Source organism: Hyperolius riggenbachi, chromosome 4, assembly GCF_040937935.1.
Source record: "Hyperolius riggenbachi isolate aHypRig1 chromosome 4, aHypRig1.pri, whole genome shotgun sequence".
NCBI classification, from domain to species: domain Eukaryota; kingdom Metazoa; phylum Chordata; class Amphibia; order Anura; family Hyperoliidae; genus Hyperolius; species Hyperolius riggenbachi.
Genome location: NC_090649.1, coordinates 293677102 through 293703176, shown reverse-complemented (window position 1 = coordinate 293703176; position 26075 = coordinate 293677102). Strand labels below are relative to the sequence as shown.

General features: G+C 42.7%; 1 protein-coding gene across 2 annotated transcripts in view; it reads left to right on the top strand.

Moving 5' to 3' along the window:
- Positions 1 to 26075, top strand: part of HDDC2 (HD domain containing 2) — a 74182-nt gene that overhangs the window by 44150 nt on the left and 3957 nt on the right. Inside the window, exons 4-5 of one of the 2 annotated variants that reach the window (XM_068279478.1) lie at positions 21313 to 21381; positions 23691 to 23782. In XM_068279478.1, the coding sequence (XP_068135579.1) occupies positions 21313 to 21381; positions 23691 to 23782 (161 nt within the window). The remainder of the gene's footprint in view (positions 1 to 21312; positions 21382 to 23690; positions 23783 to 26075) is intronic. The other variant, XM_068279476.1, reaches the window with a different exon arrangement.

Below are 26075 nucleotides of genomic sequence, written 5' to 3'. Positions count from 1 at the left end.
TGAGGAGATTGTAAACAGACAACACCTCTGTGTTCAATGTGCACAGCATTCTCAGTGGATTCCCTGCAGCTCTGTGGGGAGTGCATATGTAGAGTATAGGACTACTGTGTAACAAAGTAAACCTGAGACAGATGAAATTAAAGTTTTATACATACCTGGGGCTTCCTCCAGCCGCCTTCAGGATAATCAGTCCCTCGTTGTCCTCCTCCACCACCTGGATCTTCTGCTATGAGTCCAGGTACTTGAGCCAGTCAAGCGTAGTGCGCATGCACACACTCCGCCGCCAGGAGCATACTACACCTGTGCAGCACTATTGCGCAGGTGCAGAACGCTCCTGGCTGGAGGAGCGGCACGTGACTGGACTGCGCTGACTGGCTGAATTACCAGGACTCAAAGCAGAAGATCCGGGTGGTGGAGGACAGTGAGGGACTGATTAGCCTGAAGGGGGCTGGAGGAAGCCCCAGGTATGTATAAAACTACTTTTCATCCGTCTCAGTTACCCTTTAATTTGTAATCACCAAACCAAATTTTAATAACATATCAAATTATTTTATTTCATCAGCAAAGGGAGTGCATACATTTGCATAAATCAGCATCAATGCAGAATTATTTCCATCTCGTTGACCATCTCTATTAGTGACACAGCTACACAACAGGCTTTATTCTTACAGCATAGATGTTATTTAGTATATATAAGAGATTCCTGTGTACACATCATATATACAGTCACAATCTGACCTTAAAAATACGGGGACTGCTTTATTGAAGCAGCACAAGTAACTAATTTTGATTGGTTTATTTCATTTTTGTGGACTAAGCACAGCTATTACTGTGTATATATACTGTATATATACATTCTTTTTAATGACTATTATCTGAGAAATAGAACATTTTATCATATTTTCTATTTTAATTACAGTTACAAATTCATTAGGAGTCGGAGTCGGTGCATTTTTTCCCGACTCCGACTCCAGGCACCCAAAATTGCCCGACTCCACGACTCCGACTCCACAGCCCTGGATGTGCGCACGTAGTCGCTTTCATGCATAATTACATCCTTAATTTAGTATTTAGGATAACCAATAGGCTGAAGCTAGTTTTAGGTTATTTGCATTTTCACACTGTATTGCTCATCAGAGCTTCTTCAGTGACCATAAATGTCAGCTGGCAATATGAGTCACTTGCTTCAGACTTTGTTTATATACAGAAATACACTCTGCTGAAAAATTTTAGTTTTTGCCTGGAGAATAGGCATTAAAAAAACCTGACTCTAAACCAGAGCAAGGACACAAATCAAGCACAGAAGATGAATGCATGTTTTACAGATTAGAACAAAGTTGTTTGCAAGTATTGTACAAATGCAGAATTTGTAAATGACTGGCATTGTAATAAAATGGAGCTAACCTGAAAAGCAAGCACAAGTCAAACATAATTGGTTTGATTTATCAAGACAAGTGTAAAGAACACTGGTGAGAAAGTGGAGTAGTTGCCCAGGGCGACCAGCGAGAATCCTCTTTTTTTTTAAAAACAGTTGAAGCTATCTAATTCTTATGGTTTGATCTGCGCTTCTATGAACTCTCTCGATTTTACTTCAATCTGTGAATATTCTGAAGTGCTGCAATACTTTGCATTTTTACAATATCTAAGTGGCTGGCTTTGCATATTCCCTGAATTAGTCTGCTCTCCACTGGCTCATATCTCTGGCTCCAGGCTAATTTGGCCCTAACACCTTTAGACAATTGAGCTGCTTCCTGCTTAATTACCTGAGTTGTATTATGATCTGCTACAGGCTGAGCTCTCAGTCCCTCACCTGCATCAGTCAGTCTACAATCAGGCCTGCTAAGCATAGGCTATCATTTATAACTTTAGAAAAGGACTATATAGACTAATGCAATCTCAGAGAGGCAAAAAAGAACTCTGAAAAATATTTATTGACACATATAGAAAAACATCAAAAACACATGATTCTTCAGCATCACAATGATTGGTTTTTAAGATACATAAGGTAGATTTGAGTTGACCAATGGTTGTAGCTTTACGGGTATTAAACTTCAAGGCAACGACACATGTTCGTTTCGGGCTTTTTTTGTAAAATTGTATGCGCCCTTCATCAGGCCGTGATACCCAATTCTAAAAATGAAGACAATACATAACAACACATTAAAATCACAAAGTACAATTGATCAAGTGCGACAGAAAAACTGTCGTACAAAAAAGAGACCACCACCTAGAAAGGTTCATAGCATGTACATCAGGTTCAATCCAAGAACCTACATGCATGGATCAGACCAAAGATTTGTGAAGAGCTTATAGAAGAATGTGTCAAGATGAGGATAGAAGTAAAGATGGAAAAAGAATAAGAGCCCAAGAACAGAGTAAACCACAGTAAACCAACTTCCTGGGGACTAGTAAATATCAGTCACCATATTCCTAAGTTGGTTACCAGAAAGAGGTGTAAAGTATATAACACATGAATTGTGACTGGACCAGAGATTTTGAAAAAATGGTGAAAAATCAACAAGCCTGTGAAGCTCAACCGAAAGGGGACCAATCAGGCAACAAAGGCCGAATGCTGGGGGGGGCGTCTGAGCTTACCAGACCCACAAAATCTAGAATAAAATTATAAAAAATATGTATAGAAACCCAGCAAAGCTCATCCCAATATGGTAGAGTGCCCAAGTATGTAACACACAGCCAGACCTCCCATATACCAAAGGAAAGGAACCCTGTCATATGTATAGTTAAACCTGGGCCATCTTGATATAACATTCAACATGTGAGCACGTATATAGGCTCACACAAAGGCGTGACCCAAAGTCAAACAGCCATAAATATATAAATACCAACAACACCTCTATATAGTTATCTATTTCCATATATTATATCCATGCATATTCCTACCTGGGGCAGCTTATCTAGATTGTGCTTAAAAAAACTTTAATCATAAGCACAACTATGTATGCAAAAACATATAGGTAATGTACACAAAGCATTATGCAGTCACTATATATAGTGCAAAGCAGACCATTGGCATTAAGTATCCATGACAAGAAGAACAGTTAATCTACAAAGGAGATAAAAAATCAATAATAAAGGGTATATGGACGGATTTACCTTTCCACCGGCTGGAGACAAATGCTGCAAGGTGGGAACCCAGTTAGAAATGACATCCCCTGCCATTTAAATATCCCACCAGGCACTGCTGTCTATTGGAGGCAACCAATCCAGAGCTTAGCAAAAACGGACCCACCCTGGAGCGCATCTCCACGTAAACAGCGGCTCATAAGAGGCAGTGGAGAAGACGTCGCCCCCTCCCACCGGAAGCGACGTCAGGCTCTTCAGAGACCAATAGGGATACGGCTAGTAGCCATGCTGGAACGCAGAAGGAAGTAAACAGGTCAAGCCTGCAATAGGGGCGCGGCTGGTGACCACGCTGAGGCGCAGGAGGAAGCGAGTGTGTCAAAATCCAAAGGCACCAATGGGGAGACAGCTCATAACCACGCTGGAGCGCAGGAGGAAGTAAGTATACGCTAGAGATACCGATAGGGATATACTATACAATAAACTACTCATAGCCACGCAGGAGCGCAGAGAGAGGTATGTATAAAGGGGAATGGCTCCCATATAACATCTGATCATAAAGACAGCACACTGACACGACAGAGACATCCTTAGATGTTGCAAGAAAAACGGGAAACATCACTAAAAAACTAATTTAAAGGGACATATCAGAATTACCTCAATGTCACCATATAAGCCATCCCTGCATACATAGAGATCTCACCAGTATAAAACACCAAGAAAAGCAGAATGGAGAACAAGCCATATGTCACACGCCCAGGCACCCCCACCAGAGATGGAGAGCTGGAACCCAAAACATCGGATGAGCCCACAAAGGTAATATTGGTCAATAATCAATAACCCATGGTCCAGATTTCTTCTAAGAGAGGGAGCTGTAAGAAAAAAAGCGAAAAGAATTTCAACACAAAACTTTCAAGTAAACACAATTTATTTCATACAAACAGACATATAGAATACAGTCGTGTCCAAATGGGCACGACAGTTAGTCTAAAGTGGTCTATATTCAGCATTGAGTCCAGCTGGAGTCAGTGTCTGTAAGAATCTGATCCAGCGGGCCTCTTTATGTAGTAAAATTAGTTCTCTATTTCCACCCCTTCTTGGTGGGGGGACTATATCTAGGACGCAAAATCTCAGCTGATTCGCCGAATGGCCCATAGAGACAAAATGCTGAGCCACCGGGGAATCAATCTGAGATGGATCTAAATTGCGCCTCAGCGCAACATTAATTCTGGACCTGTGCTCAATGATGCGCTCCTTAACGGAACGAGTAGTTTCCCCTACATACATCTTGCCACATGGGCACTTAATACCATATACCACAAATTCAGTATCACATGTGGCAAAATGGGAAAATTTAACTGGGAACCCTTTCATGGGGTGGTTAATGCTTCTCCCCTTTAAAACCAACTGGCAACACGAACAGTGTAGACACGGGAACGTACCCTTGCGCACAGGTGCCAGAAGTCTCTGAGTCCCACCCTTACAGGACCCCATATCTGCCCTGATCAAATGGTCCCTGATTGACTGCGCCCTCTTATAGGCTACCATAGGTGTCTGTTTGAAAGCCGGTATTTCAGCACTGATAGACCGCAGGATAGGCCAGTGCCGCTTGACCACATCCACAACCCTAGAGGATAGTGTACTAAAGGACGTAGCTAAAATCATACGTTCCTGTTTGTCATTACCCATGTTTTTACGGGATTTTTTCAACAATTCAATTCGTTCGTATTTCATTACATCTCTTTTGATGCGTTCAACCAATTTTTTAGGGTAATGTCTATCAACAAATTTGGATGTCATCCCAGACATACGTCTTTCTACTTGTTGTTCATCACTAACAATTCGACGTACCCGCATAAGCTGTGACTTGGGTAATGACTCTCTTAAAGACCTAGGATGGAAACTATGAAAGTCCAAGAGAGTATTTCGATCCGTAGGTTTAGAGAATAGGTCAAACGACAATAGCCGACCCCGTCTGCATACATTCACATCAAGAAACGCAATCTGTGATGCATCAACACTGAAGGTAAATTTCAAGGCGGTAGAGGCTCCCTGGAGTTCATTGTAGAAGAGGTCAAAGGAGGACCGGGGCCCCGCCCAGATCAAAAAGATATCGTCAATGTATCTACGCCAAATACAGGCGTATTTTTTAAAAAGATCATTGCGGTATACCCAATCCTCCTCGAACCTCTCCACAAATAGATTGGCATACACAGGAGCTACATTAGAACCCATCGAGGATCCTCTTTGTTGAAGATAGAATGTATCCTGGAAGAGGAAAAAATTCCTCTCAAGTACCAACTCTAGAAGGGACATGATGAATTCAACCTGTAATCCACCAACCGTAAGGTCACCTAGAAGGGACTGTCGTATAGCTGCCTTACCCTCAGTGTGTGGGATGCATGTATAGAGCGACTCAATGTCAAGCGTAATGAGTAGGCAGTTCTCATGTGGCAGAACTAACTCGCTCATTTGATTAATGAAGTCCGATGTGTCCCTAATGTACGATTTCTGATTGAGCATGTACTTTCTAAGTACCTTATCTAGAAAAATAGCAGTATGACTAAACACTGAGTCACACCCAGCCACGATGGGTCTCCCGGGTGGTTGATCAAGTCTCTTGTGGATTTTGGGCAAGCAATAGATGACCGGGGTGACAGGTTTGTCATTGTAGAGATATTCAAATAATTTCTGGTCTATAATATTGCTGTCCAATGCATCACACAAGATAACTTTAAGCTCCTTCAAAAACACACATGTTGGGTCCACATCTAACTTTCGATATACACTCTCATCATTAAGCTGTCTTAAAATTTCTGACACATAGTCATCTCTATTCATCACCACAACAGCCCCACCCTTATCAGCTGGTTTCACAACAATAGAGGAATTTTTCTTAAGGTTAAACAGCGCCTCCTTCTCAGCTCGACTGAAATTATGTTTCACATAGGGAGTATGCCCTCTTTTGAATTCTGACTCTAATTTAGCAATATCCCGTTTCACTACTTTAATGTATGCCTCTACTTGTTCATTACCTTCAGGTGCTCTATTGCCTGTGGGGGAAAGAAGGTTAAGTTCCTTTGCATCATACAAAGCTAAATTAGGGGTGCTCCTTAAAACAGTGGTTTGTCTAGAGAAAAAACTTTTCCATCTAAGTTGATTAAAGAATTTTTCAAACTCGATATCCAAAGAGAAGAAATCGGGGGTGGCCGTTGGGCTAAACGAAAGTCCCTTTGATAATACAGACAGTTCATCAGGGGACAACTGATAGGTAGAGATGTTAATCACTGGTGAAAGATCCAATCCCTTCACTGATAGCTCAGAGGTCACGTGCGGTCTCGAAAGTAATATTCCCGTCTCGGCATCTGCCTCGGTTGTCGTCTCTTGGGGGGCCGGGTTGATGAAGGCCCTGTTGCCCCTAAAAAAGAGGATGATTCCGACGCAGAAGAGCCAGTAGATGGTGCCGGAGAATTTGGCGGTTCTGGGGCTTGTCTGGGAAATCTGCGTCTCGATTTTCGTGGACCCCTCCCCCCTCCTGGGGTTACTGGGGCGTTTTTTTGTTGCCATTTATATACGTAGCCTGATGTATAGTCCCGGCAATCTCTCTGGAACTTCTCCTTTTTATTTTGTAAGGTTTCCTTTTTATATCTTTCCAAGGCGTCCTCCAGTAATGCTATCTGGAAATCAAAAGCCTCCTTGTTGGCCTTCTCACAGAGTTTTCTCCGGATTTCGGTTGCCTCTGATTTAAAACCTGGGAGCTTCTTATAGATCCACTCTACGTACAGTAAGAGAATATCAAATGAAGATTTATTTAATATACCCTCAAACCGACACAGGAACTCACGGTCATCAGTAAAGAGATTGGGGCGGATATGTGACCTGACCCCTCTAGGGATCTTCTTATTTTTATAGTATTCAGCAAGTGTCTGTCCATGAAGCTCCAAGTCTATAATATATTTCTCAATTCTTTCCAGATCTTTCCAATCAGCGGTTGTACTGTCAATATCGTCTAAGATCTTACAGCAGCCATCAACGTTACTCAAAATGCGTTTAATATCCTCATCTAAATATGAAAAAATAGAGATATTGCCAGATTGCACATTTTCCTCTGTAAGAGGAGATAGCCCATTTGTTGACATTTATATTACTCTCAAAAATGAATAGAAAAAAGTTGGGCAAAAAATAATTCTCGATTCACAGCATAGCTTGGATAAGAAGTACCCGGTGGATTCTGTAATCTTTGTTAGGAACTCTGGAGGTACAATCCTTTATATTGTGAAGGATTAAAAACACAGTCCTTTTTCAGGGTAATCCACCTTACCCACCGACACTTATTTATAACTTTAGAAAAGGACTATATAGACTAATGCAATCTCAGAGAGGCAAAAAAGAACTCTGAAAAATATTTATTGACACATATAGAAAAACATCAAAAACACATGATTCTTCAGCATCACAATGATTGGTTTTTAAGATACATAAGGTAGATTTGAGTTGACCAATGGTTGTAGCTTTACGGGTATTAAACTTCAAGGCAACGACACATGTTCGTTTCGGGCTTTTTTTGTAAAATTGTATGCGCCCTTCATCAGGCCGTGATACCCAATTCTAAAAATGAAGACAATACATAACAACACATTAAAATCACAAAGTACAATTGATCAAGTGCGACAGAAAAACTGTCGTACAAAAAAGAGACCACCACCTAGAAAGGTTCATAGCATGTACATCAGGTTCAATCCAAGAACCTACATGCATGGATCAGACCAAAGATTTGTGAAGAGCTTATAGAAGAATGTGTCAAGATGAGGATAGAAGTAAAGATGGAAAAAGAATAAGAGCCCAAGAACAGAGTAAACCACAGTAAACCAACTTCCTGGGGACTAGTAAATATCAGTCACCATATTCCTAAATTGGTTACCAGAAAGAGGTGTAAAGTATATAACACATGAATTGTGACTGGACCAGAGATTTTGAAAAAATGGTGAAAAATCAACAAGCCTGTGAAGCTCAACCGAAAGGGGACCAATCAGGCAACAAAGGCCGAATGCTGGGGGGGGCGTCTGAGCTTACCAGACCCACAAAATCTAGAATAAAATTATAAAAAATATGTATAGAAACCCAGCAAAGCTCATCCCAATATGGTAGAGTGCCCAAGTATGTAACACACAGCCAGACCTCCCATATACCAAAGGAAAGGAACCCTGTCATATGTATAGTTAAACCTGGGCCATCTTGATATAACATTCAACATGTGAGCACGTATATAGGCTCACACAAAGGCGTGACCCAAAGTCAAACAGCCATAAATATATAAATACCAACAACACCTCTATATAGTTATCTATTTCCATATATTATATCCATGCATATTCCTACCTGGGGCAGCTTATCTAGATTGTGCTTAAAAAAACTTTAATCATAAGCACAACTATGTATGCAAAAACATATAGGTAATGTACACAAAGCATTATGCAGTCACTATATATAGTGCAAAGCAGACCATTGGCATTAAGTATCCATGACAAGAAGAACAGTTAATCTACAAAGGAGATAAAAAATCAATAATAAAGGGTATATGGACGGATTTACCTTTCCACCGGCTGGAGACAAATGCTGCAAGGTGGGAACCCAGTTAGAAATGACATCCCCTGCCATTTAAATATCCCACCAGGCACTGCTGTCTATTGGAGGCAACCAATCCAGAGCTTAGCAAAAACGGACCCACCCTGGAGCGCATCTCCACGTAAACAGCGGCTCATAAGAGGCAGTGGAGAAGACGTCGCCCCCTCCCACCGGAAGCGACGTCAGGCTCTTCAGAGACCAATAGGGATACGGCTAGTAGCCATGCTGGAACGCAGAAGGAAGTAAACAGGTCAAGCCTGCAATAGGGGCGCGGCTGGTGACCACGCTGAGGCGCAGGAGGAAGCGAGTGTGTCAAAATCCAAAGGCACCAATGGGGAGACAGCTCATAACCACGCTGGAGCGCAGGAGGAAGTAAGTATACGCTAGAGATACCGATAGGGATATACTATACAATAAACTACTCATAGCCACGCAGGAGCGCAGAGAGAGGTATGTATAAAGGGGAATGGCTCCCATATAACATCTGATCATAAAGACAGCACACTGACACGACAGAGACATCCTTAGATGTTGCAAGAAAAACGGGAAACATCACTAAAAAACTAATTTAAAGGGACATATCAGAATTACCTCAATGTCACCATATAAGCCATCCCTGCATACATAGAGATCTCACCAGTATAAAACACCAAGAAAAGCAGAATGGAGAACAAGCCATATGTCACACGCCCAGGCACCCCCACCAGAGATGGAGAGCTGGAACCCAAAACATCGGATGAGCCCACAAAGGTAATATTGGTCAATAATCAATAACCCATGGTCCAGATTTCTTCTAAGAGAGGGAGCTGTAAGAAAAAAAGCGAAAAGAATTTCAACACAAAAGTTTTGTTTTGAAATTCTTTTCGCTTTTTTTCTTACAGCTCCCTCTCTTAGAAGAAATCTGGACCATGGGTTATTGATTATTGACCAATATTACCTTTGTGGGCTCATCCGATGTTTTGGGTTCCAGCTCTCCATCTCTGGTGGGGGTGCCTGGGCGTGTGACATATGGCTTGTTCTCCATTCTGCTTTTCTTGGTGTTTTATACTGGTGAGATCTCTATGTATGCAGGGATGGCTTATATGGTGACATTGAGGTAATTCTGATATGTCCCTTTAAATTAGTTTTTTAGTGATGTTTCCCGTTTTTCTTGCAACATCTAAGGATGTCTCTGTCGTGTCAGTGTGCTGTCTTTATGATCAGATGTTATATGGGAGCCATTCCCCTTTATACATACCTCTCTCTGCGCTCCTGCGTGGCTATGAGTAGTTTATTGTATAGTATATCCCTATCGGTATCTCTAGCGTATACTTACTTCCTCCTGCGCTCCAGCGTGGTTATGAGCTGTCTCCCCATTGGTGCCTTTGGATTTTGACACACTCGCTTCCTCCTGCGCCTCAGCGTGGTCACCAGCCGCGCCCCTATTGCAGGCTTGACCTGTTTACTTCCTTCTGCGTTCCAGCATGGCTACTAGCCGTATCCCTATTGGTCTCTGAAGAGCCTGACGTCGCTTCCGGTGGGAGGGGGCGACGTCTTCTCCACTGCCTCTTATGAGCCGCTGTTTACGTGGAGATGCGCTCCAGGGTGGGTCCGTTTTTGCTAAGCTCTGGATTGGTTGCCTCCAATAGACAGCAGTGCCTGGTGGGATATTTAAATGGCAGGGGATGTCATTTCTAACTGGGTTCCCACCTTGCAGCATTTGTCTCCAGCCGGTGGAAAGGTAAATCCGTCCATATACCCTTTATTATTGATTTTTTATCTCCTTTGTAGATTAACTGTTCTTCTTGTCATGGATACTTAATGCCAATGGTCTGCTTTGCACTATATATAGTGACTGCATAATGCTTTGTGTACATTACCTATATGTTTTTGCATACATAGTTGTGCTTATGATTAAAGTTTTTTTAAGCACAATCTAGATAAGCTGCCCCAGGTAGGAATATGCATGGATATAATATATGGAAATAGATAACTATATAGAGGTGTTGTTGGTATTTATATATTTATGGCTGTTTGACTTTGGGTCACGCCTTTGTGTGAGCCTATATACGTGCTCACATGTTGAATGTTATATCAAGATGGCCCAGGTTTAACTATACATATGACAGGGTTCCTTTCCTTTGGTATATGGGAGGTCTGGCTGTGTGTTACATACTTGGGCACTCTACCATATTGGGATGAGCTTTGCTGGGTTTCTATACATATTTTTTATAATTTTATTCTAGATTTTGTGGGTCTGGTAAGCTCAGACGCCCCCCCCAGCATTCGGCCTTTGTTGCCTGATTGGTCCCCTTTCGGTTGAGCTTCACAGGCTTGTTGATTTTTCACCATTTTTTCAAAATCTCTGGTCCAGTCACAATTCATGTGTTATATACTTTACACCTCTTTCTGGTAACCAACTTAGGAATATGGTGACTGATATTTACTAGTCCCCAGGAAGTTGGTTTACTGTGGTTTACTCTGTTCTTGGGCTCTTATTCTTTTTCCATCTTTACTTCTATCCTCATCTTGACACATTCTTCTATAAGCTCTTCACAAATCTTTGGTCTGATCCATGCATGTAGGTTCTTGGATTGAACCTGATGTACATGCTATGAACCTTTCTAGGTGGTGGTCTCTTTTTTGTACGACAGTTTTTCTGTCGCACTTGATCAATTGTACTTTGTGATTTTAATGTGTTGTTATGTATTGTCTTCATTTTTAGAATTGGGTATCACGGCCTGATGAAGGGCGCATACAATTTTACAAAAAAAGCCCGAAACGAACATGTGTCGTTGCCTTGAAGTTTAATACCCGTAAAGCTACAACCATTGGTCAACTCAAATCTACCTTATGTATCTTAAAAACCAATCATTGTGATGCTGAAGAATCATGTGTTTTTGATGTTTTTCTATATGTGTCAATAAATATTTTTCAGAGTTCTTTTTTGCCTCTCTGAGATTGCATTAGTCTATATAGTCCTTTTCTAAAGTTATAAATAAGTGTCGGTGGGTAAGGTGGATTACCCTGAAAAAGGACTGTGTTTTTAATCCTTCACAATATAAAGGATTGTACCTCCAGAGTTCCTAACAAAGATTACAGAATCCACCGGGTACTTCTTATCCAAGCTATGCTGTGAATCGAGAATTATTTTTTGCCCAACTTTTTTCTATTCATTTTTGAGAGTAATATAAATGTCAACAAATGGGCTATCTCCTCTTACAGAGGAAAATGTGCAATCTGGCAATATCTCTATTTTTTCATATTTAGATGAGGATATTAAACGCATTTTGAGTAACGTTGATGGCTGCTGTAAGATCTTAGACGATATTGACAGTACAACCGCTGATTGGAAAGATCTGGAAAGAATTGAGAAATATATTATAGACTTGGAGCTTCATGGACAGACACTTGCTGAATACTATAAAAATAAGAAGATCCCTAGAGGGGTCAGGTCACATATCCGCCCCAATCTCTTTACTGATGACCGTGAGTTCCTGTGTCGGTTTGAGGGTATATTAAATAAATCTTCATTTGATATTCTCTTACTGTACGTAGAGTGGATCTATAAGAAGCTCCCAGGTTTTAAATCAGAGGCAACCGAAATCCGGAGAAAACTCTGTGAGAAGGCCAACAAGGAGGCTTTTGATTTCCAGATAGCATTACTGGAGGACGCCTTGGAAAGATATAAAAAGGAAACCTTACAAAATAAAAAGGAGAAGTTCCAGAGAGATTGCCGGGACTATACATCAGGCTACGTATATAAATGGCAACAAAAAAACGCCCCAGTAACCCCAGGAGGGGGGAGGGGTCCACGAAAATCGAGACGCAGATTTCCCAGACAAGGCCCAGAACCGCCAAATTCTCCGGCACCATCTACTGGCTCTTCTGCGTCGGAATCATCCTCTTTTTTAGGGGCAACAGGGCCTTCATCAACCCGGCCCCCCAAGAGACGACAACCGAGGCAGATGCCGAGACGGGAATATTACTTTCGAGACCGCACGTGACCTCTGAGCTATCAGTGAAGGGATTGGATCTTTCACCAGTGATTAACATCTCTACCTATCAGTTGTCCCCTGATGAACTGTCTGTATTATCAAAGGGACTTTCGTTTAGCCCAACGGCCACCCCCGATTTCTTCTCTTTGGATATCGAGTTTGAAAAATTCTTTAATCAACTTAGATGGAAAAGTTTTTTCTCTAGACAAACCACTGTTTTAAGGAGCACCCCTAATTTAGCTTTGTATGATGCAAAGGAACTTAACCTTCTTTCCCCCACAGGCAATAGAGCACCTGAAGGTAATGAACAAGTAGAGGCATACATTAAAGTAGTGAAACGGGATATTGCTAAATTAGAGTCAGAATTCAAAAGAGGGCATACTCCCTATGTGAAACATAATTTCAGTCGAGCTGAGAAGGAGGCGCTGTTTAACCTTAAGAAAAATTCCTCTATTGTTGTGAAACCAGCTGATAAGGGTGGGGCTGTTGTGGTGATGAATAGAGATGACTATGTGTCAGAAATTTTAAGACAGCTTAATGATGAGAGTGTATATCGAAAGTTAGATGTGGACCCAACATGTGTGTTTTTGAAGGAGCTTAAAGTTATCTTGTGTGATGCATTGGACAGCAATATTATAGACCAGAAATTATTTGAATATCTCTACAATGACAAACCTGTCACCCCGGTCATCTATTGCTTGCCCAAAATCCACAAGAGACTTGATCAACCACCCGGGAGACCCATCGTGGCTGGGTGTGACTCAGTGTTTAGTCATACTGCTATTTTTCTAGATAAGGTACTTAGAAAGTACATGCTCAATCAGAAATCGTACATTAGGGACACATCGGACTTCATTAATCAAATGAGCGAGTTAGTTCTGCCACATGAGAACTGCCTACTCATTACGCTTGACATTGAGTCGCTCTATACATGCATCCCACACACTGAGGGTAAGGCAGCTATACGACAGTCCCTTCTAGGTGACCTTACGGTTGGTGGATTACAGGTTGAATTCATCATGTCCCTTCTAGAGTTGGTACTTGAGAGGAATTTTTTCCTCTTCCAGGATACATTCTATCTTCAACAAAGAGGATCCTCGATGGGTTCTAATGTAGCTCCTGTGTATGCCAATCTATTTGTGGAGAGGTTCGAGGAGGATTGGGTATACCGCAATGATCTTTTTAAAAAATACGCCTGTATTTGGCGTAGATACATTGACGATATCTTTTTGATCTGGGCGGGGCCCCGGTCCTCCTTTGACCTCTTCTACAATGAACTCCAGGGAGCCTCTACCGCCTTGAAATTTACCTTCAGTGTTGATGCATCACAGATTGCGTTTCTTGATGTGAATGTATGCAGACGGGGTCGGCTATTGTCGTTTGACCTATTCTCTAAACCTACGGATCGAAATACTCTCTTGGACTTTCATAGTTTCCATCCTAGGTCTTTAAGAGAGTCATTACCCAAGTCACAGCTTATGCGGGTACGTCGAATTGTTAGTGATGAACAACAAGTAGAAAGACGTATGTCTGGGATGACATCCAAATTTGTTGATAGACATTACCCTAAAAAATTGGTTGAACGCATCAAAAGAGATGTAATGAAATACGAACGAATTGAATTGTTGAAAAAATCCCGTAAAAACATGGGTAATGACAAACAGGAACGTATGATTTTAGCTACGTCCTTTAGTACACTATCCTCTAGGGTTGTGGATGTGGTCAAGCGGCACTGGCCTATCCTGCGGTCTATCAGTGCTGAAATACCGGCTTTCAAACAGACACCTATGGTAGCCTATAAGAGGGCGCAGTCAATCAGGGACCATTTGATCAGGGCAGATATGGGGTCCTGTAAGGGTGGGACTCAGAGACTTCTGGCACCTGTGCGCAAGGGTACGTTCCCGTGTCTACACTGTTCGTGTTGCCAGTTGGTTTTAAAGGGGAGAAGCATTAACCACCCCATGAAAGGGTTCCCAGTTAAATTTTCCCATTTTGCCACATGTGATACTGAATTTGTGGTATATGGTATTAAGTGCCCATGTGGCAAGATGTATGTAGGGGAAACTACTCGTTCCGTTAAGGAGCGCATCATTGAGCACAGGTCCAGAATTAATGTTGCGCTGAGGCGCAATTTAGATCCATCTCAGATTGATTCCCCGGTGGCTCAGCATTTTGTCTCTATGGGCCATTCGGCGAATCAGCTGAGATTTTGCGTCCTAGATATAGTCCCCCCACCAAGAAGGGGTGGAAATAGAGAACTAATTTTACTACATAAAGAGGCCCGCTGGATCAGATTCTTACAGACACTGACTCCAGCTGGACTCAATGCTGAATATAGACCACTTTAGACTAACTGTCGTGCCCATTTGGACACGACTGTATTCTATATGTCTGTTTGTATGAAATAAATTGTGTTTACTTGAAAGTTTTGTGTTGAAATTCTTTTCGCTTTTTTTCTTACAGCTCCCTCTCTTAGAAGAAATCTGGACCATGGGTTATTGATTATTGACCAATATTACCTTTGTGGGCTCATCCGATGTTTTGGGTTCCAGCTCTCCATCTCTGGTGGGGGTGCCTGGGCGTGTGACATATGGCTTGTTCTCCATTCTGCTTTTCTTGGTGTTTTATACTGGTGAGATCTCTATGTATGCAGGGATGGCTTATATGGTGACATTGAGGTAATTCTGATATGTCCCTTTAAATTAGTTTTTTAGTGATGTTTCCCGTTTTTCTTGCAACATCTAAGGATGTCTCTGTCGTGTCAGTGTGCTGTCTTTATGATCAGATGTTATATGGGAGCCATTCCCCTTTATACATACCTCTCTCTGCGCTCCTGCGTGGCTATGAGTAGTTTATTGTATAGTATATCCCTATCGGTATCTCTAGCGTATACTTACTTCCTCCTGCGCTCCAGCGTGGTTATGAGCTGTCTCCCCATTGGTGCCTTTGGATTTTGACACACTCGCTTCCTCCTGCGCCTCAGCGTGGTCACCAGCCGCGCCCCTATTGCAGGCTTGACCTGTTTACTTCCTTCTGCGTTCCAGCATGGCTACTAGCCGTATCCCTATTGGTCTCTGAAGAGCCTGACGTCGCTTCCGGTGGGAGGGGGCGACGTCTTCTCCACTGCCTCTTATGAGCCGCTGTTTACGTGGAGATGCGCTCCAGGGTGGGTCCGTTTTTGCTAAGCTCTGGATTGGTTGCCTCCAATAGACAGCAGTGCCTGGTGGGATATTTAAATGGCAGGGGATGTCATTTCTAACTGGGTTCCCACCTTGCAGCATTTGTCTCCAGCCGGTGGAAAGGTAAATCCGTCCATATACCCTTTATTATTGATTTTTTATCTCCTTTGTAGATTAACTGTTCTTCTTGTCATGGATACTTAATGCCAATGGTCTGCTTTGCACTATATATAGTGACTGCATAATGCTTTGTGTACATTACCTATATGTTTTTGCATACATAGTTGTGCTTATGATTAAAGTTTTTTTAAGCACAATCTAGATAAGCTGCCCCAGGTAGGAATATGCATGGATATAATATATGGAAATAGATAACTATATAGAGGTGTTGTTGGTATTTATATATTTATGGCTGTTTGACTTTGGGTCACGCCTTTGTGTGAGCCTATATACGTGCTCACATGTTGAATGTTATATCAAGATGGCCCAGGTTTAACTATACATATGACAGGGTTCCTTTCCTTTGGTATATGGGAGGTCTGGCTGTGTGTTACATACTTGGGCACTCTACCATATTGGGATGAGCTTTGCTGGGTTTCTATACATATTTTTTATAATTTTATTCTAGATTTTGTGGGTCTGGTAAGCTCAGACGCCCCCCCCAGCATTCGGCCTTTGTTGCCTGATTGGTCCCCTTTCGGTTGAGCTTCACAGGCTTGTTGATTTTTCACCATTTTTTCAAAATCTCTGGTCCAGTCACAATTCATGTGTTATATACTTTACACCTCTTTCTGGTAACCAACTTAGGAATATGGTGACTGATATTTACTAGTCCCCAGGAAGTTGGTTTACTGTGGTTTACTCTGTTCTTGGGCTCTTATTCTTTTTCCATCTTTACTTCTATCCTCATCTTGACACATTCTTCTATAAGCTCTTCACAAATCTTTGGTCTGATCCATGCATGTAGGTTCTTGGATTGAACCTGATGTACATGCTATGAACCTTTCTAGGTGGTGGTCTCTTTTTTGTACGACAGTTTTTCTGTCGCACTTGATCAATTGTACTTTGTGATTTTAATGTGTTGTTATGTATTGTCTTCATTTTTAGAATTGGGTATCACGGCCTGATGAAGGGCGCATACAATTTTACAAAAAAAGCCCGAAACGAACATGTGTCGTTGCCTTGAAGTTTAATACCCGTAAAGCTACAACCATTGGTCAACTCAAATCTACCTTATGTATCTTAAAAACCAATCATTGTGATGCTGAAGAATCATGTGTTTTTGATGTTTTTCTATATGTGTCAATAAATATTTTTCAGAGTTCTTTTTTGCCTCTCTGAGATTGCATTAGTCTATATAGTCCTTTTCTAAAGTTATAAATAAGTGTCGGTGGGTAAGGTGGATTACCCTGAAAAAGGACTGTGTTTTTAATCCTTCACAATATAAAGGATTGTACCTCCAGAGTTCCTAACAAAGCATAGGCTATCAGGCTTACTATATAAATGTGGCTCTAAGTTGATTAGACCTTGGTCGATTTATGCACTGGTACTACAAAGTACACCGGTTTTCTAAGTACAAAGAGAACGACCGAATTAGACCAGAATTTAGCAAGAAGAGACCAGAAGGAACAGACACGACTTTAGCAATCTGATTTACAGTTAGTGCAATAATGTTGTCTCTGCTCTTCATGATTATCCTGCTTTCCCCTGCTATTCTCAGATCTGTGCACCCACTGCATCCTCCTGCTGTCAGCAACATGCTCTACATTTCTCCCTCTCTTTTATCATCTCCACAGGTTGCCTCTCACAAAACTTTTTCTTATTCATACAACCTCGCTATACATTTCATGCTCCCTCTACCCATAAATCTAAATCCCACCCTCTCCTCCGGTCTCTCTGCCTCCTACTTGCTGCAAGTGACATTTCACCAAACCCCGGACCCTCTCTGCCTGCTCACTCCTCACTCTTACACTCTAATCGCACTGCAAACAGCCACCCGCACCCACACATAACTGCCAGAACCTTATTAATATTTCTCTTCTCCCTCCTCCTCCTCCACCCATCTCTGCTGCTCTCTGGAATGCCCGCTCAGTCTGCAACAAACTTCCTTTCATCCACGACCTCTTCAATTCCAATGCCTTCACCTTCTTTGGGGTCACAGAAACATGTCTGACTCCTTCTGACACGGTCTCACCTGCCGCTCTCTCTTATGGGGGATTCCACTTTAGTCACACTCCTAGAAGTGGGAATAAACATGGCGGTGGTGTGGGCAGTCTTCTCTCCGATAGATGCTTCTTCAAGCCGCTCACCCCCATTCCTTCTCTTTCTCTGCCTTCCTTTGAAGTCCATGCAGTTCGTCTATACTCTCCCTCTAACCTCCAGATCACAATAATCTACCGCCTTCCTGGCCCTCCTCCTTTCTTCCTAGATCACTTCTCTGCATGGCTCCTCCAGTTCCTGTCCTCCCAAATCCCTACCATCATTATGGGTGACTTTAACATTCATGTTGACACTGACAATTCTGCCGCCACTAAACTTCTGTCACTTACTTCCTCCTACGGCCTTTCTCAGTGGTCCACTGCTCCGACTCACTCTAATGGTCATATACTCGACCTCGTATTCACTTGTCTCTGTTCTATCACTGGTTTCACTAATACTCCTCTCCCGCTCTCTGATCATAACTTACTAAACTTCTCTTTCTCCCCCTCTCTTCCTACCACGCTGCCTTAAGCACACTCACATATACACAGGAACTACCGCAACATAGACATTCAATCGGTCTCTGATGCCCTGGCACCTCTCCTCACACAATCATTCTCTGGACCTGAATCAGCAGCTGGACATTACCACAGCTCAATCACGCAAGTCAAGGATGCAATCGCACCTCTCACCAATGTCCGCCCACACCGTGTCAGTCGCCGACCCTGGCTGACCAAAGCTACTAAACAGTTAAAGGGGTGCTCTAGGGTAGCTGAATGGCGTTGGAGAAAAACCAATACTAATGAGGATTTCATTTCATACAAAAAAGCCTTTAACAAGTTTAGAATCGCTCTCTCTTCTGCAAAACAATCATACTTTTCCTCCCTCGTATCCTCCCATTTGCACAAGAAGGCTGTTGTAACACCACTACTTAAAAAACCATCTCTAGACCTCACCGAACTTGCCAACTACCGCCCAGTGTCACTTCTCCGATTTGCATCTAAATTACTTGAACTCCACATTCATGCTGAACTAAGTCAGTATTTATCTGCAAATTCCCTGCTTCCGGGCAAACCACTCCACAGAAACAGTCCTCACCAAAGTGGCCAATGATCTCCTCACAGCTAAATCCAAAGGCTATTATTCTATACTAATCCTTCTAGATCTGTCATCAGCATTTGACACTGTTGACCACACTTTATTCCTACAAATCCTTTCATCTATAGGAATAAAAGACCTTGCTCTCTCCTGGATATCTTCCTTCCTCTCTGGAAGGTCTTTCACTGTTTCTTATTCAGATTGCCTCCTCTTCGCACCGTCTGTCTGTAAGGGTACCTCAAGGCTCTGTCCTCGGTGCCCTCCTCTTTTCCATCTACATGCACGGTCTTGGTAACTTAATTTGGTTTTCAATACCACCTACATGCAGTTGATACACAACTGTACCTCCTGGCCCCAGACTTTTAACTCCCTCCTCACACGGATTCCCGACTGTCTGTCCGCTATATCCTCTTTCATGTCCTCTCGCTTCTTAAAACTTAATATGAACAAAACCGAACTAATAGTCTTTCCACCATCTCTATAACACGCCTATAACTTCAGTTCCCAAAGCATGGTGCTTAGGGGTAATATTTGATTGATCTCTCTCATTTATTCATCACATTAACTTCCTAACCAGCTCCTTTCACCTCCAACTCAAAGACATAGCATGTATCCGTCCTTTTCTCTCTCTTGACACAACCAAAGTGTTAGTACATGCGCTTATTATATCTCGTTTGGACTATTGCAATATACTGCTTGGTGGACTTCCAACTAACCGACTAGCACCGCTCCAATCTGTACTGAACTCTGCTGTTAGACTCATTCATCTCTCCTCTCGCTCTTCCTCTGCTGATCCTCTCTGTCAAACTCTTCACTGGCTACCAATCAAAGGATCCAGTTCAAACTCTTAACCCTAACCTACAAAACTCTCCACAACCCCTCCTCTGGAATGCCCTTCCACAGCACATCCTCCACTCTGCCACCTTTGAAATCTTTAAACACTCCCTCAAAACCCACCTTTTCCGACAAGCATATTCTCTAGCTTAGGCCATGCACCCTTAAGCCTCGCATCTACAATTACTCCTCACTCCAAATAACCCAATCACGCACTGCCTGTACATGCACTGCCAACCCAAACCTCTTCCCCCCCACCTCTTTTTTATCCACCTCATTCCTTTAGATTGTAAGCTCACAAGGGCAGGTCTCTCACCCTTTTGTGTCAAAGAATGTTATTTTAATTGCTTGCACTCTGTTATACTTTATACATTTTAGTCATCATGTTAAATGATCCATCCACATCCTAGATCCAGCAGTGGCTGGATGGTGTACTGGTTAAGGGCTCTGCCTCTGACATGGGAGACCTGGGTTCGAATCTCGGCTCTGCCTGTTCAGTAAGCCAGTAATTCAGTAAGGAGTTCATTGGGCAAGACTCCCTAACACTGCTACTGCCTACTGAGTGCGCTCTAGTGGCTGCCTCGCAAGCGCTTTGAGTCCGACAGGAGAAAGGCGCTATACAAATACTGCCATTATTATTATTATTATTATTAAATTTGCTATTGTAATCACCTGTTCTGTATTTTGTACCTGTGTTCATATTTGATGTATATTATTGTCTGTATCATTATGTATCCCTTGTTTTTTTTCTTAAGGTGTGTACACATGCACTACTAAAGAGGACGACGGGTCTGTCAGACCCTCCCGCGGGGCAGTCGTTCTCCCAACAGTAGTGTGTGTGTACAGTCTGTCTGCAGACTGATAAGGCTGTTTCTGAACGATCCGCTCAGCGTATCGTACAGAAACAACCTTATCAGTCTGCAGACAGACGGTACACACGCACTACTGTCGGGAGAACGACCGCCCAGCGGGAGGGTGTGACAGACCCGTCCTCTTTAGCAGTGCGTGTGTAGGCACATTTACATTGTACAACGCAATGGAATATGTTGGCGCTTTATAAATAATAATAATAATAATAAAAGCTGGATTGGTTTATCCTAATGACAAAGTGTCTCCAGCAAAGGGTCAGTTGACACTTGACCATTTTAGCAGGGTGTGCACCCAGAATTCTGTTATCTGTTTTATTCATGTTGCATGTGCAACATATTACCTGTTGCCATTTGTGACATTAGATTCATAAGAGGATTAGGGATACTCATTTGTACTTGGCACAGGACTATATGGCCATATATGATTACTTATATTTTCTTTCTGTTTAGGATGCAATGAAGCATTTATCTCACCTGCTATCAGAGGAATTGAAGAAAGAAATATATGAACTATGGGAGGTAGGTGTGAAATAGATTTTGTACGTTATTTGTTTCAAGATATGATTTAACCACATAATGACAAGCAGACTTATAAAAACGTCCTGCTAGAGCCTCTTAACGGCTCCAGGACGTTTTTATAAGTCAAGCAGTGCTGCTGCCGCTGTGCGCATTTTTTTTCCTCACTAATCTCATGTGCACATGAGATTAGTGAGAAAAAAAAATAGAAAAATTACACCTTTATTTCCAAATAATATATATTGTCACCATATTTTGTACTAGGAACATAATTAAAATGTTGTGATAACCAGGACAAATAGGCAGATAAAATGGGTTTTATAATGCATAGAAAATAAAGTAATTACTGAAATCAAATATCAACCCCAAAAAGCCTAATTGGTGGTGAAAAAAACAAGGTATAGATCATTTCATTGTGATTAGTAGTGATTAAGCTATTGGCAAATGAAAGGGATGAGCACTGAAAGGTGAAAATCGCTCGTCTGTTAGGGTAAAAACCCCTTTGGGGTGAAGTGGTTAATCAACAAATCTGAGCAACTTAAATAGTTGTAAAAATGACATCTAACTTGTGTTACAGGATGCTCCCTGGAATGATATTGAACACTGGGGAAAAATCAAAAAGTGAAGGAAAGTGTCATCTTAAGTTTGGAGCGCTGATGTTTTCTGCCCAACTATTTTGCATGATTCCAACATAATGTTCCCATTAAAGTGTCCCTGAGATGACAAGAAAAAAAAATTCATACAAACCTGGGGCTTCCTCCGGCCTGATCTCTCACTTGACGCCGTCCTCCACATCCTGGATCTTCAGTAAGGGCTCCCGGTATCTTCGGCCAGTGAGGGCATGCGCAGTGCAGCTGCGAACGCTTCCCCATCTGGCTCCCTGGCCAGGAGAGCACTGGGCAGGCGCAGAGAGCTGGAGTGTGGTGGGCGTGCTCAGCTGGACCACGCATGTGCAGTAAGTTCCAACTGGCTGAAGATACGGGAGCCCTTGCCGAAGATCCAGGAGGGGTAGGACATCACCGAGGGACGGATCAGGCTGGAGGAATCCCCAGGTATGTATGAATTTTTTCTTCTCGTCATCTTAGGTTCCCTTTAAGCTGCTATGCTCGCTGTGCTAGTACTCCTCTAGCTTCTTACTTTTAAAGTGCAACTGAATTTAATTAAAATAAAAAGTTACTTACCTCAGTAGTTCAATAGGCTGGATATTTCAGAAGCTTCCAGGGTCCTCACAGAGCCCACCACTCCAGCACAGGGATACTCTTCATTTTCTGGCCACGCTCCTGACCATGGAAAAGTGTTCCTGAGGGCCCTTTTCCACTACCTGTGCTTTTGCCAAAAACGCAAAACGCATGCGTTTGCTGATTCTTAAGTGCAGCCTGTTTAAAATAAGAATCTTGGGTGGCCTTTTCCACTGCTGCGTTCCAATTTTTAGAAAAACGCAAATGATTGCGATGCGTTTTGCGTTTCAATGTAAAGTATAGGAACGCATGAAAAACGCATAGAAATGCGTTTTGCATTGATTTAACCACTAGTATCTATTTTCGAAAATCAAGACACTTGCCAATCAGAAAAACGCAAACCACAAAAATCGCACAAACACATCAAAATAGGTCAAAAACGTGAATGAAAACGCATGCGTTTTGCATTGGAAAAGGGCCCTCACAGAGAATGCGTGAGTAAGGTCCACGCATGCCAAGTAGAACGAAGCTACTCGTGCCCAGGTTTTCTTCCTCTGTGCATGGCTGTTACGTTTTATTTGGACCTTGTTTGCATACAATTGGAGGAGCTTATCAGCAGCCAGAGCTTGTACAGAAGAAACCTATTGGACTAAAGCAGGGGTCCCCAAACGTTTTGGGTCGAGGGCCAGGTCAACATACTTCAGACTGCTGGGGGGCCGGAGTATACATAAAATGATATCTTTGCGGGCCAGACAATAAAGCATACCCAGGTGACAACCTGAAGTCCAATTAGACAGCAGTGTCACCTAATGTGGAATTTGATTGGAAACCAGCAAAATTACTGCTTTCTGGCTTCCATGTGGATGGGTGGTGCCAGCACTGCTATTCTATATGTGGACCACCAATATTTAAAGATGTAGCTGACAGCACTATAAGTAATACATTTTGTGTGGGGGGTGGGGCGGTAAAAACGCCTCAGGGGGCCGCATTCGGCCTGCTGGCCTTAGTTTGAGGACCACTGGACTAGAGTGAGTCAAATAAGTACAGAGGGATCCCAAGCTGGATTTATAAGAAAATGTAAAAAAATCATTCACTGTCCTTTTATGTTGCTTGATATCTACAATTTCTTTGTAGGTTGTACAGGTCAGTGGTGTATTTATTGCCTGGTGGACATGGACAGTAATGCTGCCTGTCAAGCTATTCTTCCTCCCGCTCTCCTCCCCATGGTAGGTGTCCAAGATGGTGTGGAACAGGAATTTATTGGCAAGAACTTTGTGTTCTCCCCAGGCTCTTTTTAGCCAGGTGCTCCACCTGGCCAATGTTGGGGAGCACATAGCTGTCATTGGCTGGCCTCCTCAGCTCAGAACTGGCCCATAGAAAACAATGGCAGTCTTCTAGCCGTCCGTTTTTGAGTCTTCTGTGCGGTTCATCAAAATGCAGTACAACAGACATAATGTTAAAGAGGTCATACGGTTGTACATCTTAGGACTTGGGGGGGGGGGGGGGGGGGGGTGATCGACCATTTTATTTGATAATTATCAAATCAGATAACAAATTTGTGCTGCAAAGTGCATGCCCGATCAACGATGCAACAAATTTCGGGCCGAGCATTGCTGCTAGAAGTCAAACAATGTTCATCGGGTGCGCCATGGTAACGGCATGCGATATCGGGACGAGCGACAAAACCCCTGCCACTGTCTATCCTAATGTCAAATTTCTTCTTGTGATGTTGCATCCGCCGCCTCGCCAGCCCAAAGCTGACCCCTCGCCCCCCTTCCCCCCCCACCCCCCTGCGCACTATACTTTACTTGTCCATGTCAGCCACTGGGAGCCAGAGTTCATACACATGCCCCACGTGGTTGCCGGAGTAACGTGGGTGTGTGTGATCATACACGCCCAGTTGTATGAGGTCAACCACGTGGGGTGCATGTATGTGGATGGGGCCAGCGGCAGACACGAGCAGGTAAAGTATAGTGCAGTGGGGAGGACAGCTTCGGCTGGCAAGGCTGTGGATGCAGCACCACAAGGCAGCCGACAGATCTCTCTCTAATCAGATTTGATTAGAGAGAGATTTGTCTCTTGGTCGAATCTGCCCATCGCTAGATGTATGGCTGCCTTAAGTGTGGTCTCAAGTTGCATGGGGCAATGCTGCACAGCACACAAAGATGCAGAGTGACTTTTTCTAGTGCCTGAGGTCCTTTCAGATCACATACTATGTGGCACAGTGCACTCCAATGTATTCCACACAGTGTGAGCAAGCACTAACTGAACTCTGCATATTCAGGGCCCTTTTTCACTGCGTGCTGTAGTCCCATCAGTGGAATGCTCTTGTCACTGTAAAGCTGATTCTCAGGATGAGTGTTACACTGCTACAATTATTTTCTGCCTTACGGTGATTTTTACAGCAGGGCACTGGCAGCTCCATTATATGCTTCTAAGATTAAACATCAAATGAATGTGCTGTTTCAGAAAATTAAGTCGCTGAGGTAAATCAAATGGAGTTAACTAATGACTAGACGGGCTGAAAAAAATCATTTAAATGTATTTGTTATGAAGGGTAAAAAAAGGATTTGAATGCTAAAAGTGGAAAGCGGTTTAAGCCAATCCTGAAGATATGCAGAAGAGATGGTAAAGTAGGCCATTACATTTTCTGCTCGGAGCAAAAAAGGAGAGACAAGCTGCCATGGATGTACAGCGAGCTGTATGGTCCTGATGAGGGATAATGTGACAAGCAGGGAAAATGTCATGACAGTCTCTGCACTCCGCTTTTCACTCACTATAAAACATATTCTTTAGTTTCGTGATTGAGCTAATGCATGATTTATACAGCTAAACAGCATTTGATGTGTTACGTGCGGATTTGAAAATAGTGAGATATGACATATGATTATGGAAATGGATACCAATGGATATAGCATATAATGCAAATGACTGATGTTTGTGCACCATTTCAAGGCTTGTTCAAAAAGCACAGAGGAGTTAGAGAAGTGAAAATAATTAGGGGTTATTGCTTTGGCTACTATACTTTCAGGGCTGTTTATTGTGCTGTTTACCTTGCAATTTGGGTCCTCCCAAAGAATCATCTGAGATCATTTTCAGTTTCTTTTCCAAGCAGGGGTGTAACAATAGACCCTGCAAGTGATGCATCCACAGGGGGGCCCAGAAGCCGCAGGCGTCCCTTAGGGGGGAAAAGCTTCTTTTCCCTGTCCTGAGAGAATGACAATTCAGAGCACGGAGAGAATGTTCTGTTCTCTGCACAATTGTTCAAATGACTGCATCTGCTCAGCCACCGATAAGGAATCATACAACGTTTTGCAGACAATCCCTATTCAGTGTGCAGCAGGCTCTTGTGTACAGCACCCAGTGCCTGACCTTTTACCCCTCCCCAAGTGCTGTGTACTGTAGTGATCCTAGAAGGAGTCTGCAGAGCCAGTTCTGCTCCATCAGAGATGGACAGAGTGGGTGTAATAAGCGGAGGCTGGGAGCACACTCATTTATCGGTTTTCTGTATGCGTTTTC